The sequence below is a fragment of the Phyllobates terribilis genome, unplaced genomic scaffold (genome assembly GCF_046119375.1).
Source record: "Phyllobates terribilis strain yellow unplaced genomic scaffold, ASM4611937v1 Scaffold_9__5_contigs__length_417890890, whole genome shotgun sequence".
Taxonomy (NCBI): Eukaryota; Metazoa; Chordata; class Amphibia; order Anura; family Dendrobatidae; genus Phyllobates; species Phyllobates terribilis.
Window position 1 is genome coordinate 299,221,590 of NW_027362769.1, and position 18,897 is coordinate 299,240,486.

The 18,897-nt window shown below is 42.0% G+C and overlaps 1 protein-coding gene across 5 annotated transcripts in view; it reads right to left on the reverse strand.

Moving 5' to 3' along the window:
* MYO1B (myosin IB) overlaps window positions 1-18,897 on the reverse strand; it is a 280,385-nt gene that overhangs the window by 238,678 nt on the left and 22,810 nt on the right. For 3 of the 5 annotated variants that reach the window (XM_073647883.1, XM_073647882.1, XM_073647878.1), the window contains exons 1-2: window positions 3,759-3,891; window positions 2,275-2,415 (exon numbers count right to left, since the gene is read on the reverse strand). In XM_073647883.1, coding sequence (XP_073503984.1) covers window positions 2,275-2,409 — 135 coding nt within the window. In that variant the 5' untranslated portion in view covers window positions 2,410-2,415; window positions 3,759-3,891. Of the gene's footprint in view, window positions 1-2,274; window positions 2,416-3,758; window positions 3,892-18,897 lie in introns of those variants that run through there. The other 2 variants (XM_073647880.1, XM_073647879.1) reach the window with 2 other exon arrangements.

The window sequence follows — 18,897 nt, forward strand, 5'->3', positions numbered from 1 at the left end:
TGTTTGTCTCTTTTGAGCACTCATTTATAGGTTCAATGAATAGTCTAAATCAGGGCTGGGAAGTGGGGTAGGCTGGGTAGGCACCCATCTAGGGCACTACCTTCTGCCTACCCGAGAAGGGCACAGTTTAAAAAAAAAAAAAAAAACCACTGCTGAATGTCTGCGGCTACCTGGCGCTTCCATCCGACCGCAGACATTGAGCAAAGTGAAGACAGCAAGTCACTGATAGATGATGATAATGTGTCTGTGTATGTAATAGTGTATATATAAGAGGCTGCGGGTGGACCCAATATGAGGGGCACCAGGGGTACTTGATATGAGGAGCTGTGGTAGAAATTATACCTGGGCTCTGGGGACATCATACTGTGTACGAGCCGGTGGTGGATATACTGTGTAGGGTGTAGTGGGAACATACTGTATATAAGGGCTGTGGGGGCCATTATACTGTATTGGGGATCATCATACTGTAAAAGGGGCTGTGGTGGTGACCATACTATATAATGGGTGGGCTGTGGTGGACATTATACCATGTGAGGAGGGAGTACAGCTTGGAGATAGCAGTGTGGTGGACAGTATGAGGGCATAGTGTGAAGAGGCGGCACAGTATGGAAAGAGGTTAGCATGGCGGGGGACAGTGTGGAGTATGTAAGAGAAAACAGTGAAGAGGGGACAGCCATGGTATAGGCTGCGGTTCATAAGAGCGGACAGTGTGGTGGTTATAGATCATTAAGGCAGACAGTGTGGAGATCATATACCATGGGATGCTTATTTAGGGCACAGTATGGACATATATTTTTGTGCAGAAGGCATTTTAATAACACTTATTTTTAAAGGGCATCGTGAAGTCTGCAGAGAAGAGCTGTGGATGTGAAAAGTCATCATGGTGTCAGGACAAGAAGAAGAAGAAAAGAAAGGGAACGACTCAGAGAAAAGCTTACCTGGATGTAAATGTTTTTGGGCGATTTTGCCTGTGTATCATCAGTCCTATGGCTCCTATATGGTCTGCAGTCTCCCAGTACCTCCTTACCATTGTTAAGGACGTAATGGGAGTTGTAGGTTTCTGCGATACAAATGTGTGTGGGGCTGACTTGATGTTGCAATTGATTGCTGTACCAACCTTGGTTCTTGCATTCAAGTAACAAGAAAAAATAGAAAAGTTATAAATCCAGCATCTGCAGAAAATGAGGGAAGTATATTAATACATTAGTTTATTAGAAACATGGTTAAAAAAAAAAGAAAGAAAAAAAAAAAAAAAAAAAAGGACATGGGTCTACGAGTTCGTCAGGACTAAGAGCGGTTATGCTTGAAACGCGTAGACTAGTGTCCTTTTATTATCTTTGTATGTTTTGATTTTTAATTTTTCCCTTTTTTAAACCATGTTGCTAATAAAATAATGTTTTAATATACTTACCTAATTTTCTGCGGATGCTGGATTTTTCCACTTTGCCATCTTGTATTCAAGTACTTATGTTGGTTCTGGTGATGTATTCCTTTATGATGATGGTTCTGGTGATGTAATATACTGATTGTGGTTCTGATGATGAATACATTACTAGAACCATGATCACTCCATGAATATATCACCAGAGCCACATGAGTACGTTATCAGAACCACCAACCGGTAGTTTTGTTGCAAGCGGCATTTGTCGCATGATGGATGTAAAATCCATCATACATATCCCTTTATCTATAATGGGGTCTGTTTCGTTTCTATTAAGGGATCCAGCATTTGGTGGAAATCCTAATGGATGGAAAATAACCGGTTAAGCTATATTACATTTTCATGACTGTCTTTGGGTTTGACATTTAAAATGTAGGACGTCAGGGATGAATATCACTATGTGTCCCTCATTGTGTAAATGGTTCGCAAACAATGAACGATTCTAAATCTAACTTTGAAATTGAAAAAGCTAACTACTCTAGTGGATGTGGCCGTTGGAGCTTGCAATGTTACCCATGGGGCGGGGGTGCATTAGGTGTCCTGTTACCTTAGTGTCTGACCCATTCTTTTGCTTGGGGAAGGGGGCTTGGGGCATAATGTGCTTAACCTGCCTAAAGCACCAAAATACCTTTTTCATGGCCCCGATTCTAATATATGATACCTGTAATTGTACACCTAAGGCTCATGGTTGTGTATTCTGCAAATGTTCCCTGGAGGTTTAGTTTCAATTCCGACCAGGGAGAAGTCTACATACATGATTGTAATACTGGTCTGGGTTCGAAGTGAAGTGGAGCTCATATATATAAAAAAAAAAATCATGAATATTCACTTACGTAAATCTCACTGTGATCAAAACGTTTTTTGAGGTTATTGATGAAGGAGTCTTCATCAAGTGGTTCCAACAGCACCATATCCCCCACACCTATCATGTTGTCCAGGAGTGAGGTCTTACCCTCCATTTTGGCCATGGTGCCCTAGAAGAAACAAATGAATAAATTGTCACAATTACAAACTAAACAATTTGACTTCATGATATTTTAGTCACCAAACTACACATAGAATAATTTGAAGATTTATAAAATAGTCTAATTGATCCGGATTCTTCTGCTAGTTGGTCCAACATATCAACAAGGGCTGGGAAGATGACAAACGATAAGCTATAGTAAGACCGTTAAAAGCCTCTATAGGAACAAACCCTTATAGTTTCGCTCTGTAAATTAAAACAAGAAATTGAACATAACCAAGCAGTAATGTAAAATATTAACCTAAATACAAGGGTGAAAGTGACCTAAATTTATAGCAGATTGGAAGCATGGACGGGCACAGCAACTGTGTTGTATCGACCATAGGGTACGTTATTAACAGCTGCCTTGCAATAGTAAGGCCGGCCACATATATTACATAGCCATCGGCCAACGGCTATCTTTCAACACAAACACCCCCCTACACATGCATGTTCTGTTGAGTGGACATAGGGAATAAGTCACTGCCAGACGTCACCAATAATGGCTTATTGCCCTGAAATCAAAAGGCTAGAGCACGTTAAATCCAACTACCTGAACCTTACCTGCTATGGTATCTGCCATTGGGGAAAGAGTAAGGAGACCCCCCCTCACAATTAGTGGATGGTCGGCGGGTTAGGCGGACATATCTAATGTGTATGGCTGACTTGATGCGGAGGTCATAGATAATAATTATTCTGGACTTTTAACTCCATGGTCAATACAAAACACGGCATCTAAAGACCTTTAAACAAATTTAAATTCAAAGTGAAGTTGTGCTCTCAAGCGATCACTGTTATGCAACTAAACTGCCCTTTAGGTCACTCACCTACAATAAGCATAAGCAAAAATACAAAAAAAAAACCTGATGACCCTCATGCTAATGGGCAAAAGTGTGTTTGCATTTCCAACAGCAAGATCACTAAATGCACGGCAAGCATGTTAGCGTTAAGTATAAAATGGTATGGCACTAAATTATTTCATACAAATAGTTTGGACAGGACACAATATTACATTTCACCCACTTCTATTACGTTTTATACAATACACTAATGATTCTTATTAACTTAACTTTTAGCCTTAACATTTTTAAAAAGACTTTACATGATCTAATTAACCCCCAAGAGTCATGCCATGACTTCATAAAAGGTTTAAACCAAAAGACATGGCAAAGATGACACAACCTAGTAGTAAAGTTTATAAGGGAAACTCCTTTTATTAAATTCCACAGTTAAAAATTACATAAAAAAATTGGAATAACTTCAAGTAAATACTTTGCTCTATAAATTTGTCTAATTATACAACGCTTTTCTCACCGTACATGACGACAAGTATTCTGCTGGTCTCCAGCTACCAGAAAGCTTTGAATTCAGGAAAGCTCAGAGGTTAGTTCTGAAACATGTTTGCAAAGTTTCTCAACTTTTCTGTATATATTTGTCCACCATTGAACCATTGCTCACCCAATCACTGGTCACAGCAGAGACCCTCCTCAGCCAGTGAGAGGAAAAGGCACTTAACCAATCATTGACCAAAGTTAGATTTGTAATTTTGGGGCATCATGCACAAGTTTTAATCATGCAACTCACAGGCACAAGTTCCTTATAGATTGCATTGCATTAATTGGTCACCTTAATTTATTCTGTTCCTATATTAAAACAATAACATGCATTAAGTTGCTAGGCTCTTTGCTGTCCAGGAATTATTAAAGAAAAATATAATATTGAATATTTTATATACAGCGGTTGAAACAAGTATTGAACAACTCACCAATTTCCTAAGTAAATATATTTCTAAAGGTGCTATTCATGTGAAATTCTCACCAGAATTCGGTAAAAACTCATCCATTCCACACAGGCAAAGAAATCAAACCATAGATGTCCATGAATTAAGTTATATGTAATAATGAGGAATGACATAAGGAAAAAAAGTATTGAACACTTGAAGAAAGAGGTGCAAAAAGCCATGGAAAGTCCTGACACCAGCTGAAATTAATATGAATTAGAACGCAATCCTGCTACTTTGTGAAAATAACATCAGCCAGTTAAACTGATGGCCTATAAAAAGGTGTCTCATTACCAAGGGGGGGGGGGGGGGGGTCACACACAAAAACATCTCCTGATGAGTAAAACCAGTCAGCTGTCTCAAGCCTTTGCAACCTTATTCTTGCAAAATATACTGATAGCATTGGTTACAGAAGAATTTCTAAACTAACGAAAGGTTCCAGTAAGCACTGTTAGATCCATAATCTGGAAGTGGAAAGAATCATTTCACCATAAACCAGCCACGACCAGGCGCTTCCCACAAGATTTCAGACAGAGGAGTTATACAAATTATTAGAAGAGTTGTCCAAGAGCCAAGGACCACCTGTGGAGAGCTACAGAAATACCTGGAATAAGCAGGTACAATTGTTTCAAAGAAAACAAAGTAATACACCTAACCTCCATGGATGGACTGTATGCACTCTTACAAAGCAAGACTCCATTGCTGAACAAAAAGCATGTTCAAGCGTATTTAAAAAGTTTGCTCAACACTTACCGTAGATAAGCCTGTGAAATACTGGGAGAATATAGTTTGGAGAGATGAGACCTAAATTTAACTCTTTGGATGCCATAATACACCAAGTTTGGAGGCCAAAGGGCACTGCATATCACCCAAAAAACACGATAAGAGTGAAGTTTGTAGGTGGGAACATGGATTGGGGCTATTTTTCAGCATACGGCACTGGCAAACTTCATATCATTGAAGGAAGGATGAATGGACAAATGTACCAAGACATTCATGATAAAAATCTTCTGCCATCTACCAAAATGTTAGAGGAAACGAGGGTGGACATTTCAGCAAGACAATGATCCCAAACACACAGCCAAGGAAACTTTCAACTGGTTTCAGAGAAAGAAAATAAAGCTGCTAGAACGGCCCAGCCGATCACCTGACCTGAATCCAACAGAAAATTTATGGAAAGAACTAAAGCTCAGAATACAAAGAAGGAGCTCACAGAGCCTTCAGAATTTGAAGAGTGTTTGTGGAAGAATGGGCCAGAATCACACCTGAGCAATGCATGCGACTAGTTTCTCTATACAAAAGAGGCATCATAAAAGCGGTCATCACCAACAAAGGCTTTTGTATGAAGTATTAAATAAATTTCAGCAAGTGTGTTCAATACTTTTCCCTGTGTCATTTCTCATTATTTACACAATTTATGGACATCTATGGTTTGATTTCTTTGCCTGTGCGGATTGGATGGATTTATTCAGACATCTGGTGAGAATTTCATGTCAATAGCACCTTTAGAAATATATTTACTTAGAAAATTGGAGAGGTATTCAATACTTATTTCACCCGATGTGTGTATATTAATAGATATATATTATTATATACAGCGGTTGAAAGAGGTATTGAACACTTCTCCAATTTTCTTAGTAAATATATTACTAAAAAAAAGTGCTATTGACATGAAATTCTCACCAGATTTCTGTATCAGCCCATCCAATCCACATAGGCAAAGAAATCAAACCAAGAAATATATACAGCTCTGGCAAAAATTAAGAGACCACTGCACAGTTTTCTAAAAATCCCTATCTCTACATGTCTGACAGCCATTCCATTCCAGTGTCAGCTGAATTCCAACCAAAGTCCACCTCATTCTACTTAATGTGCTTCTGATTAGGTGATCACCTGAACCAAATCTTATGTAACGAGGGAAAGTATAAAAAACACTGCTGTGGTCTTCACAATCCTCTTGCAATAGGACAAGCTGGATGGCAAAACAAGTGCTAGGAATAGCCGAGAAGTAATTTGAATGAAAAAATAGCTTTTAACCATGCCAAAGGAGTTGAAAAGAAGGGCTCAATTCTGGCTTTACTAGCAGAGGGATACAGTGCGCGTCATGTTGCCTCCATCCTTAAAATTTCGAAGACGGCAGTCCATTACAACAAGGTCAAGCAGCAGACATTGGGGACAACAAAGCTACAGACCGGCAGAGGGCGAAAGCGACTCTCCACTGACCGGGATGACAGTCATCTTATTCGAATGTCACTCAGCAAGATGACATCAAGTGACCTACAAAAGAAATGGCTAATGGCCGCTGGGGTGAAGTGAATGTCAAGAACAGTTCGTAACAGGCTCCTAGAGGTAGGCCTCAAGTCATGTAAAGCTAGAAAAAAGCCTTTCATCAATGAGAAGCAAAGGAGAGCCAGGCTAAAGTTTGCCAAAGACCATAAGGACTGGAGTAAGGTAATCTTCTCTTATGAGTCTAATTTTCAGCTTTGCCCAACACCTGGTCGTCTAATGGTTAGACGGAGACCTGGAGAGGCATACAAGCCACGGTGTCTTGCACCCACTGTGAAATTTGGTGGCGGATCGGTGATGATCTGGGGATGCTTCAACAAGGCTGGAATTGGGCAGGTTAATCTTTGCGAAGCACGTATGAATCAAGCAGCATACAAGGTTATACTTGAAAAACACTTGCTTCCTTCTGCTTAGACAATGTTCCCCAACTCTGAAGACTGGTTTTTCCAGCAGGACAATGCCCCATGCCACACAGCTAGGTCAATCAATGTGTGGATGAAGGAGCACCACATCAAGACCATGTCATGGCCAGCCCAATCTCCAGACCTGAACTCCATTGAAGACTTCTGGAATGTAATCAAGAGGAAGATGGATAGTCACAAGCCATCAAACAAAGAAGAACTGCTTACATTTTTGTGCCAGGAGTGGCATAAGGTCACCCAAAAGCAGTGTGAAAGACTGGTGGAAAGCATGCCAAGACGCATGAAAGCTGTGATTAAAAATCATGGTTATTCCACCAAATATGGATTTCTGAACTCTTCCTGAGTTAAAACATGAGTATTGTTGTTTCTAAATTAATAAGAACTTGTTTTCTTTGCATTATTTGAGGTCTGAAAGCACGGTTTCTTTTTTATTATTTTGACGATTTCTCATTTGCTGCAAATACAAAATTTTTAGCTTTGAATTTTGGAGACATGTTGTCAGTAGTTTATAGAATAAAACAACAATGTACAGCTGAACTTGGTGATGCTTCATTGTGCCGCTTCTAACCATTGACAGCTGTATTTGGCTGCAGTGGTCTCTAGGCGGTCGGGAAGGGGGGGGGGGCGACCGCCCAACGCATGGTACTAGAGTGATAAGGAATGTTTAAAGGCTTTTATTATTTCAGCGCTTTAGCTCCTGTTAGGTTAGTGTTTAAAAATACAGGATACACCTTTAATTCGTTATCCATGCAAGGGAGGGACATCTGCTTCACACACAAAAGTTACAACTGCTGTAAAATATACTAATAAAATATTAAAAAAACTGAATATTAGGGATTACCTTCCCACAAAGATTATGCTGTGGATACTCTATTATGAGCAGAAAATCAACATCACATTACAGCAGAGACTTGCAGTGTAAATGGACCTTCAATCTGCAGCAGGTCAACTTAAGCTGTGGATTTAACCCATTGCATAGGGTGATATCTACAACAAATATGCTTTACCATTCACATTTAAATATACACTACCTAAGAAAATCTGTTTGTGGGGTTCTCCCACAAAGAGCAGTCATCATCCATCGTGTGGAGCCAAACCCACCGTCTAGGGCATACGGTCTAATCCTCAAAGAGCCTCTGTTATGTGACGCCAAGACAAAAAAGGAAGGACAAAATCTAAATGCCGAACAGCTGAGTTTAATGTAAGGCGCCTAATTAGAAGTTGACATACATGGTGGTTGGAGGTGTGGGAGAAACGAGAAGTTCACAGCAATTATTAGGTCTTCCAAGTCTCGGTTATTACATTTGCTGGCAATCATTCATGAACAATGATTGGCGTAAACACCAACTCCTACTGTCATGTACGACTTCCTCAATCAGTGAGTTCAGAAATGCGTCATTAAGTCCAGTAGTTCTATTCTGCTAAACCATACAGTAAACACATCAAGGATCGTTTGCCATTTCCTTTACGGCCACATCTGGCAGCCGTTCCGAATTTTTATGTGCCTCCTGAAATGCATTCAGCACCGGTTTAACACATACAAAGTTTTGCTCACTACACGGATCTAACGAAACATTTCAGAGTCATCATTTAACCCGGGAGGTCATAACAGCTCATACAGTTATACTGTACAAATACCCACAGTATAGGTGCGTGGGGAGCCATTGTGGCTGTGAGTCGGGACCAGACCCCCCCAATAATGGTGCAAGTGACTTTTTTGTTCCAGATTTTGGTGTGGTGTATCTATTTTATTTAATTTATTTTTTTTTTAAACACTATTTTTTTAAAATTTCAGGAAAAAAAAAATCTATTTAAAACCAAAAGATTGCCCTCCCGTCCCCTCAAAAAAAAAAAAAAATAGTATGGGAAAAAAAAAGTTTTAAATTTAACCTTTTACTCCTGAAAAGTGTGTGCTGTACTTATTATGATGGGCAGAAGATGGTTTTTGTTTTTGCCTTCCCACATTCAGGCATAAACAGCAATAACTGTTTTAACAACTTCAACTTGGCTCAATGATGTATTTTTTGCAAGTCAAGCTGGAGAAGTATTTCTAGTGCTATACAAATAAGGATTTACATTATAAAAGTTATATCAATGGGTTAAATACAGAAAAGAAGGTGATCGGGAAATGTCAATAAAAATGGCCCAACTACTACAATAATGTGTTCATGGTATTGAATAAATTGTTATAGTCAAGTTGGCACCAAATATGTCTGCCATTTACTGTGTGGTGAAGCCAAAATACATTTTCTAAAAAAAAAAAAACAACTTAATATTGTAATGTTAGTGTCACCAAAATATATTTGTATGCTGGAAGAGTAACACCAAGAAGAGCTCACAATAGGAATCCCAGAGTTGGATGCCGGTTGCTTGAAACCTTTTGTTGCGAGGCATCATGATGGAGAAAAGAAAAATTATTTTGTGCTACAGAACACTAGCAATGCATTTCATGGAATTAGTTTTGTGCCCAGAGGCCAACACATCTGGGTTACTACCCCACGATATTTCACTTGGAAGCCATCTCCTGTCTCTTTCCCCCTTATTAAGAGAAAATCTCCTCATAGAAAGCCGTGCAGCCTGTATCTAGTAGTTCTGCCTCTCACAGCAGATCCAAAGCTTGAATCTTATCACAGATATGTAGCAGTCCTTAAATACACAGAAGCATCCCGCCTACACAATGTTGGAGGGTATCAACAGATCCCACTAGTGTCTTGCATAGATTCTCCTGTAGTCCTGTGTGGATTATTTTACAAAGGACAGAGTACGCACAACAATGGATTCTCACTCCAACATTTGCTTGAACTTTCTTATACAGACTCTGTAGTACATCAAGGCAGGGCTGGTTTTAGACAAAGAGGGGCCCTATACAAAAGTTTAAAGTGGGGCCCCAAATGCTCACATATTGCCCCATCACACAAACATTTTTGGTTGTATGTACATGCGCGCAGGCCGTTAAACGAGCGTGAGCGACAATATTGAAGTTGTTCATTGCTTTTTTCTCGGCCTCTTTGCACCAGTTTAGAAAGCATAATGGGGACAGAACAATCACTAATAGATCAATCTGTCCCCATACAGTATCAGGTTATCAGCAGCACATCTGCAATTTTCCCCGGACGATGTGCTGCTGAGAACAAGGATTTTTGTTCCAGCATAAACAATCCAATCACTCGATGAACAGGCAGTGTTTTGCTCATTTAGTATAATGCACACCCCATAGTCCTCCACATAGGTCTGCATTATACTACCCCCCCCCCCCCTCCCCAGTCCAGCAGTATTATGGCGACCACGTACTCAAGGATTTACAAAAAAAATAAATACTATACTTACCTCTCCTTGTTCCCCCACTGCCCCAGTGTCCGCAGCGCGTCTCGGCAGCTCCACTGCTTTGCACAGCATGGCGCGCGATAAAATGATGTCATCGCGCACGCTGCGTCAGAGGCAGAGGGGGAATAATGGGAGAGGGAGTGTCACATGACGCTCTCTCATCCATCATTGCTTTCAACTGTATCAGCATCATAGATGCCGATACAGTTGAATGCGGGATGCAGAAGGAGGGGAGAGGGCCAGCGCTGCCGTCAAGACACCATGACTCACGGGCGGCACGCCACTGGCTGGGGGTCCCTGGGGTAGTGGGGGACCTAGGCAGATGCCTAGTTTGCCTGCCCCTAAAGCTGGCCCTGCATCAAGGCTGCTTCTTTCAGGTGGTCCATCCCCAGAGACTATCCCCTGAGTCCAGACCCTGAGATCAATCATCTATCCTAAGGATAATCCTTTCATAGGGATGTCCGGAGTAACTGACAATAAATTGAGTTTGTAAATATTTTATATTTTTGGAAATAATGGATGAATGAGTAACTGCACAACAGACAGACAATGCTACATCAAACATATATCCTGCACAATTACAGGCTATAACGTTTTACTGTGAAAGGTTAGCCAGGAAGGTGTAAACATAACACTAAATGGTTGTTAATATAAGTTTTTATAGCTATAAAATATTTTACAAGGATAAGACTGGCCTATAAAAAGTACACTTTACTAATGTGGAAAATGACAAAGATTTCCCAATGCAATTCTCAGCAAGTTAAAAGATTGTCCCCCAATACAAAAGTTCTGATTTTTTAATAGGATCGCTTGTCCTAAAAAGATCATACATGAATAAATTTTACCGTAATATAATATTCCTAATGGAAAATGATTCTTATGCAAAAATATTTTATCTGCAAAATAGTGGCCCCCAACACTCCGGAAAAAGATACACAACAGCAGCTTTCCTCAAATTTAATAAATGGTTTGTTCAGGATTTTAAACACAAGGCCCCTTTTTCATTAAACTGTTAAACTTTAACCACCTCCCAATATGCCCATTATGGCAGCCCAGCTTTATTACACTGAATAGGGATGAGTTGCAGTACCATACAGATCATTTGAACAGGTGTACTATTTTTGAGTCAATCATGCGTAACATGGTGCAGGGTAGTAGCTGCGGACAATACATTAGTCTTCAGCGCCCCGGCAAGTTACACGAAACTGTGGGTCCTGGCTTGGTGTGTGGACTTGTGCTGTAAGGGCCTTATGCCAGTTCAATGAGGGAGACCACCATTCAAAAATAAAGTATTTACTAAACGGTAACTTGGTAATGGTTATATACAAGGGATAGCGGGTACAAAGTCTTATGGATGTTTCCTTTACAGTATAAAGCATTTTCCATACAGTGTCTTTCCTCTGTAGTCTACTCTAGGGCTTTGCAGACACTCCATTTCTCCCTACTTCAAAACAACCCAACTTTAACGCTACAGTCCTCAACAGCAAGTCTCCTTACTTTCTCAGCGGTTCCACATCCTGTTTCTTCCACTACTGGCACTCAAAACTATCTCCCAGGACTCTTCACTAGTGCCCATCTCTCAGTCCTGTTAAGGCCCATTACCTTCTGTGTTACAAGCTTTAGGTCTTGTGATTTGACATCCTTTTCTAAGACCAGTCTCTGGAAGGAAACTCTGTCTCGTCAGTAACTTTTCTTCATGAACTCACTATCCCTTGCCTTCAGTCTCCTCTCTCTATGGATCACCTTTAGGCAGCTCTGCTCACTGTGCACTTTGAACTCCCTAACTAGCAGGAAGCAGTCACCTGCCCCAACACTAACCCCTCCAACTATGGGCTAGTACCAAACATTAACTCCATCTTACCCTATTGTCACTAGCTATGCTGCAGTCAACTATAGCTTACGTTATCACATCCCATATTATACATTACCAACACTGCTTATCTTACATTATAATTCACGTTATATACAAAAGACCCATCATATAATACACACACACCAGCACTGTTCATCATCCTTACACATGTTCCCCTTATTGTATACAACTTTAAAAAAACAACTCTGCCACCTCTTCACTAAATCCTATACAGAGAACATCCTTGAATTAAAAAAAAAAAAAAAGGCATCATCGACCCATTGCTCTTCTAAAGGTGGTGGTCTCCCAGGAAGTTTTGAAAACTCCATCTAGCTATATTGTACAATCAATGGCGAAAGATCTGAGGTGTATAAACGGGACTGTGCATCTGAACACGGCCCAAGACATTTTTATTGCTACAGGTTACACAACTTGGACCAGATATTTATGTAAGAAATATGAACTCAGCGCAAGGTAATAAATACCCAAAGACGGACACACATTGGAAGATATGAGGCACAATCTGACCCAGCATTAGCGGCTAGCATGTATCTCACTCTAGGATAGTGTTTAAAGGGAACCTGTCACCAGAAATAACGCTATGAACCTGCAGATATGTGGTTAATCTGCAGGTTAACAGCGTTATTATGCTGCCCGGCGCCTGCACGCTAAGGAATGCAGTGGGGAGAAAATTAATTTTATTCTCCCTGCCAGCATTCGGTTTCACTCATGGAGGCGGGAGCGCCACGGCGTCAATCATTGCTCTGAGAATACAGAGCGGCCGCTGTAACCGCACCTCTGACCCTGACTGATCGCAGGTCACAATGCAGAGGGAGTGTCACTCAGGGCGGGGGGGGGGGGGGGGGCACGGTTACTGTATAACCAGAGCGGTGACTGAACACGAATGCTGGCAGAGAGAATTAAGTTCATGTTTTCCCAGCTTGCGTGCAGGCGCCGGGCAGTATAATAACGCTGTTAACCGGCCGATATGCGGTTAATCTGCAGGTTAATAGCGTTTTTTTCTGGTGACAGGTTCCCTTTAAAAAGCAATGACTAAGAAAGACCTGTTCCCAGGTATAAGAGTAAAGCATTTGCTTTACCAGTTATCGCCTGCTCACAAGTATCTCAATCCCAAATATTACTGACAAAAAAAAATAAAAAATATTCAGAGAATGCTAAAATAAAGCAAATACGGATGCTTAAAATGCCTTAGAGATTGCAGTGCAAGATGCTGCTGAAGATTGTGAGAAATCACATGAGAAATTGCTGGGAAGAAATACCAGACATGCATATGTATACTAAAAGATGCCAGGAAGTGAGGGTTAATAAATCCGGCCTCTTGTAACTAGGTGACTTAATGCCCTTGATGTGGCACTGCAGATGGAGTCTCTTTGTACCTGCAAGTGTACCAGGGCACCATTATGGGTACATGGGGCTGTCACAGACACACTAGTATACATATTGTTTATCTGATAGAATGTCCAGAATGTAGAATATTACAGAGACTGAACAGTAAAAAATAAACAAGGTCACTGGCAGTATGCCCAGCGGGGCTAGGAATAATTCTGTGACCCTCACCCAAGTGTAGGATACAAGTTTAGAATAGATACAAGAATATAACTGGATATACCGATTTACCCATTATTCTTTGCTTATTGGATGTGTGTAGTTTACAGAACTACATAATAAAGCAACGGAGATAAGGGAAACTCCACTATACGCCTACTTAGTGTGGATGATTTCCCCGGCCAACACTTAGCAAGAACCTTATAACTGATAGTTTTACTCGAACCGTTCCAGGTGCTGAAAGCTGGGATCCCAACCATCACTCTGTTCACACTGAAGCCAAAAGGGAAACTTTTGATAAGTTAGAAGAAGGAAAACCATGTGGTAAGTAAGCTTTTGCCTTACTAAACTATATTACCCTCTCACCAATAGATCTTTTTTGGGATCAATGGAATCCCCAAGGTGACTTAAAAAGGTTCTTCATCTGTCTATATGCTTACACTCATGATGAGAATATAGGCTAGGCATGTGTATGATGCATGACTGAAAGGAGGTACTTTGTTCTAGTGTCCCATATATTGAGATCGTAAAGACCAAGATAGCACTGAACGTCTTGCCTGAAGTGTTCTCTCTAGTCCTTGAGCTCTGGGTCCACAGATATCGGATCACAAGATGCCCTTTGTAAAAGTGATGGGTAATCAAATTCGCCCATGTGTTGGGACAGGAATTCTTTGAGACAGATTATGTGACCCACTATAGTGCAACCTACCAAAAGTCAGATTAGGATCCATGAGTCTCAGATTTATTGGTTAGAATTGGACTCGTGATTTTTCAAAAAAGAACCGATAAGAGGGCTTACATTGTGCAGCATCATAATACCTGGCGAGTGCCATCTTGAAAGTTTACCACTCTTACTGGGACCTTCCATCTAAATTCTCTGAACCCCAGATAGAACTCATTTGAGTAGACCAAGATAAATCCAGGCCCACAGGGAGTTAGTGCTGTGGATATTGTGAGAGAACAAAAAAGGGGGAATGGGCTGTAGAAGAATATTTCCCATTTTTTGCCTCTCCTGTTTACATAAGCCATAATTTAGGTTTTAATTACTTCATTGATGTGACTGTATGAGGCTGCTTTTCGTGGACAATTTTTTTTTTTTTTTTTTGTGTGCGGTTTTAGCAGTACATATAAATTACAGTGCAAATATCCAAAAAACAGCCAATTTTTTAATTTGCTTTGTTTATTCATTTTTTAATTGTTCATGGCTCACACCCAATAACCTTCAATATGGTTGATTGTATACCCAATATGTGTAGGTTTTTTTGGTACATGTACATAAAATGTATTTTTTATTTTAAAAAAAAAAAAAATGAAAGTAAAAATTGTGTGAGGACTTTTTTTTTTAAATTTTTTTTAACATAATTTGTACCCAGGATATCATAAAAAGATCTCTGGGGAACACTTTTTATTCTTAATGTTTCCCCATTTTAACTGGATCATCCTAGACATTACTGGCAGAGTTGATCTGGGTCTGTTAGGATCCAGCAGCTTTGCTATGCTGACAGAGACCCAGCGATCAAGTGATCATCAGGTCCTACAGAAGCATCGGCACTACGGATTCCTCTGTTTGCTGCATAGTGCAGGCGGAGCACTTTGTGGTCGGCGAAGGAGAAGTCAGCAGTAATAAACCACTTCCATCTTCTCTAAAGATCCTTAGCTGTGTCTGACAGCCAGGCACCCAACCCTCTCCTGCTAGAAGCTAGATTACAGGAGCTTTAAACTTGCACCATAAATTTACAATGATGTTAAAACCCAGGACCAAGCACCATACCTTTATGGCGTTAGGTCATCATCTGGTTAATACAATTGTTAGCATACCTTACCCAAGTTGTTACAGTTTACAAGAATTTCATCAAGGCTTTATGTACAGAGAATAATGAATATCTAAAAGATATGCACGAAATTTATGAAGTGGAAACTTAAGGCTATGTGCCCACGATGCAGAAATGAAGCAGAAAATTTCTGCAGCATTTCTGCATCTCCCTGGCAGAAAAAAAAACGCATGCAGATTGTGCATGCGTTTTTCCTGCAGAATACATGCGGATCCACATGCGTTTCCGCATGCAGATTGACAAGCACTTTCCAGGCGATAGCATCACTTGGAAAGTGCTTGACAACTAGGTCACACTGTATAAATCCATGCAAACAGCATGGATTTATACAGTGTGAACCGTAAAAATTAAAACAAATAAAGCTATACTCACCCCCGATGCCCGGCGTGGCTGCAGCGCTGCTTCCTGGCTGGTTCCCGGCTGCCGGCATATCGCGAGACATAGCGGTGAAGGGCCTGCGGTCACATGACTGACATCACCGAAGGTCCTTCAGCGCTGCTGGCATTCAGAGAGAAGACGCCGGACAGGTGAGTATAAACTTTATTTGTTATTTTATTCTTTTTTTACAGGTACAATGGTACCCAGGTCTGGATGAGAGTCTCCTCCAGAACTGGGTACCATCCGCACATAGACGCATAGAAGCCGCTTGTACAAATGTACAGTCGCGGTTTCTATGCGTTTCAATGCAAGTCAATGGCGGGAGTTCCGCTGCGCTCCCGCAAAATTAAATGACATGCTGCGGATTTTTGTACGCAGCATAAACGCTGCGGAAAAATCCGCAGCATGTGCATAGAACATGCGGAATCCCCTTGGGGACCATGGGGTGCGGATTACCTAGCGTTTTACAAGCGTTTCCGCTGCGGAAATTCCGCAGCATAAACGCTTGAAAAACGCTACGTGGGCACACAGCCTTACTGTACCATCACGGACATTATTAACTGGTTTAGTGAATAATGATTTCCGTGCTGATTATTCAGATTAGTACAATATTTTTTACACTATTTTGTTTTAAAATATGTTTTTATATTCCTTTGGTCTAGAGTTCAACTGGATTTTACGATTACACAAAAAGTCCCTAGTGTGAATGAATGGATGAAGAAGCTCTGAACTGAAAAGCCAGAATGGAGGGAGAAAATAGACAAACAAGATGATGATGGCATATGGAGGAGTGGGAAGAGAACCTGTTCGCCAAGAGCCTTGTATCTAATGGTGATGCATTTAATACATGGATCTACTCACAAGTGTAAGACGATAATGTGCTGAATAGGGTCCTTTAGTTGGGCTGTCCCCAACAAAGGTTTGCACAAGCTTGCATGATATGTACCTACCATACCCTAGGCAACACTGTAAAAGGTACCTCCATTGTGTACATCCTGGCCAGATTACCCTTTTCAGAGACTGCAGATTGACTATATGTAGCTAACAAAGTTAGGTAGAAATGAGCATGTCCTAGGCTACATAGATTTTCTTTCAGGATAGCAAGAAGCCTGGCCCATATCCTCAGCTGCTGCCAAGATTACAACCAAAAAACTTGTGAGCCTGATATAGTCTGTAGATATGGAGTGCCCAAGATAACTGAAAGGGATGGAGGCACACACTATAGTAGGAATATTATGCAGTGGACCATGACAGTCTGCAGTTTCCCAGCATTCCACACCCCAGTAGTAAAGGAGAGAGACTCGATAATAGGCTTCTGTATTTTCAGCTTGAGGCTATGGCAAAGACTGGGAATCCTTGGACTAAACGTCTATCCATAGCTTTGTGTTGATTGAAAGGGTTGTCCGGTCAAAAGAGACAAGTCTGCAGTCACTCTGTGTGACTGCAGACATATGAATCCCCCCAGAGCACGCACTGTGGGGATTCGCCGGTTTCAGACCCGGGACCGGAGGGTATGTATGAGTGATACACACTCCCTGCCAGTCGGCGCCGCCTCGCTTCATACACTTGCATTGCATTGAGCAAGGCCATTCACCATGTAGTGACGCAGCTGGCCACTGGGCGCGTCCGACTAGAAGGAGTGGCCTCGCTCAATACCAGTGTATAGAGAGCAAAGCCGCGCCCACTGGCCAGGGGAATATGACACGCCCCCTGGGCCGTGGGGAACTCTGTAGCCGGGCCGGGCGATGCTGGGGGATGTCACAGTGGCGGTGACCCAGTCCGTGACCCAGGGCAGTCAATAAAAGGGGAATATAGTTCTTATATAAAAATTGTTTGTGACGCCACCTGTGGTATGCGGCTATATGGAGCCGCCGCTGCGGTGCAGATCCTCTGGAGCTGTTGGTGATGCTGTAGAGTTGGTTCAGCTCTCCACAGGTAGAGCTTAGCTCCAGGGCGGTGCAGTGATAATTAACGAGGTAGATGTTGTTGTGCAGTGTAGTGCAGGGGATGGCGCAGATAATAATGCCAGGACACAGTGGGGTGCAGTCTTCAAGGTTTACTCACAGTTGTTGCACTCCAGATTACCAGGATCAGGGTAACCTCCCATGTCGTCCTGTGTGTACCAAGGCAGAGGTTCAGCAAACTCCCAGGTGTTTCAGGAGTACATAACGGGACCCCATTCTGTGTGCCTTCCTCGGTCGTCTTCCTTCGCTGGCTCTCACACTCCTGCCCTGCGCCTCGCAACCAGTGTCCCAAGCCGGTAACCTCGGATCTTGGTGGGCAATCTGCAGTCCCCCGAATCCTATTGCTACCTATGCTACCTTTTCGGCGATATAGTTTCAGGGTGCAGTTGCTCACAGCCGCACCCTGAAAGTACAGAAGCCTCTGGTTTCTAGCTGAGCCTTGTAGTTCTCCACTAGTTAGGGGCCGGTCCCCTTTGTGGCCTGATCCTTCCACACTCCGGTAGATTCGGGCGCACGGGTGGCTTCCGCACTCGCCGTGCCCCTGGGATCCCCTCACTCCTGGAGCCTTCCTCTGCTCCCTTCCTCGTCCTGCCAGTCCTCCTGGGCCTCTCAACTTAGTCCCGCTCTTCTCCTCTGAGAAGAGCTCCTACTCCTTCTCCTCAGACTGTCCTCTCTGACTGGACTCACTCTCCCAAGATGGTTCCCCTTTTTATACTCCTACTGAAGTGCTCCTCTGTTATTCTTCCTCCACCCACACCCACTACATGGTTCCACCCTCCAGCTAGGGACCAGGGACTGCTCTCCCTTAGGAGCAATCTCGCCCTTCCCTCCTGAAGTGGAGTGTAATGGATGCAAGTGTGTGGGTCCCGGGTAGTACTCCATCCTTACCTGAGAGTGGGGTACCACACCTCTGGTTGAGATGCAGTACCTCTGTGGCTACTGAACCCGCAGGGGCGCCACATATGTATAACACATACATACCCTCTATTACCGGGTATGAAACCGGCGACTCCCTGCAGCGCAAAGTGTGTGCACTGGAGGGGGGGAGG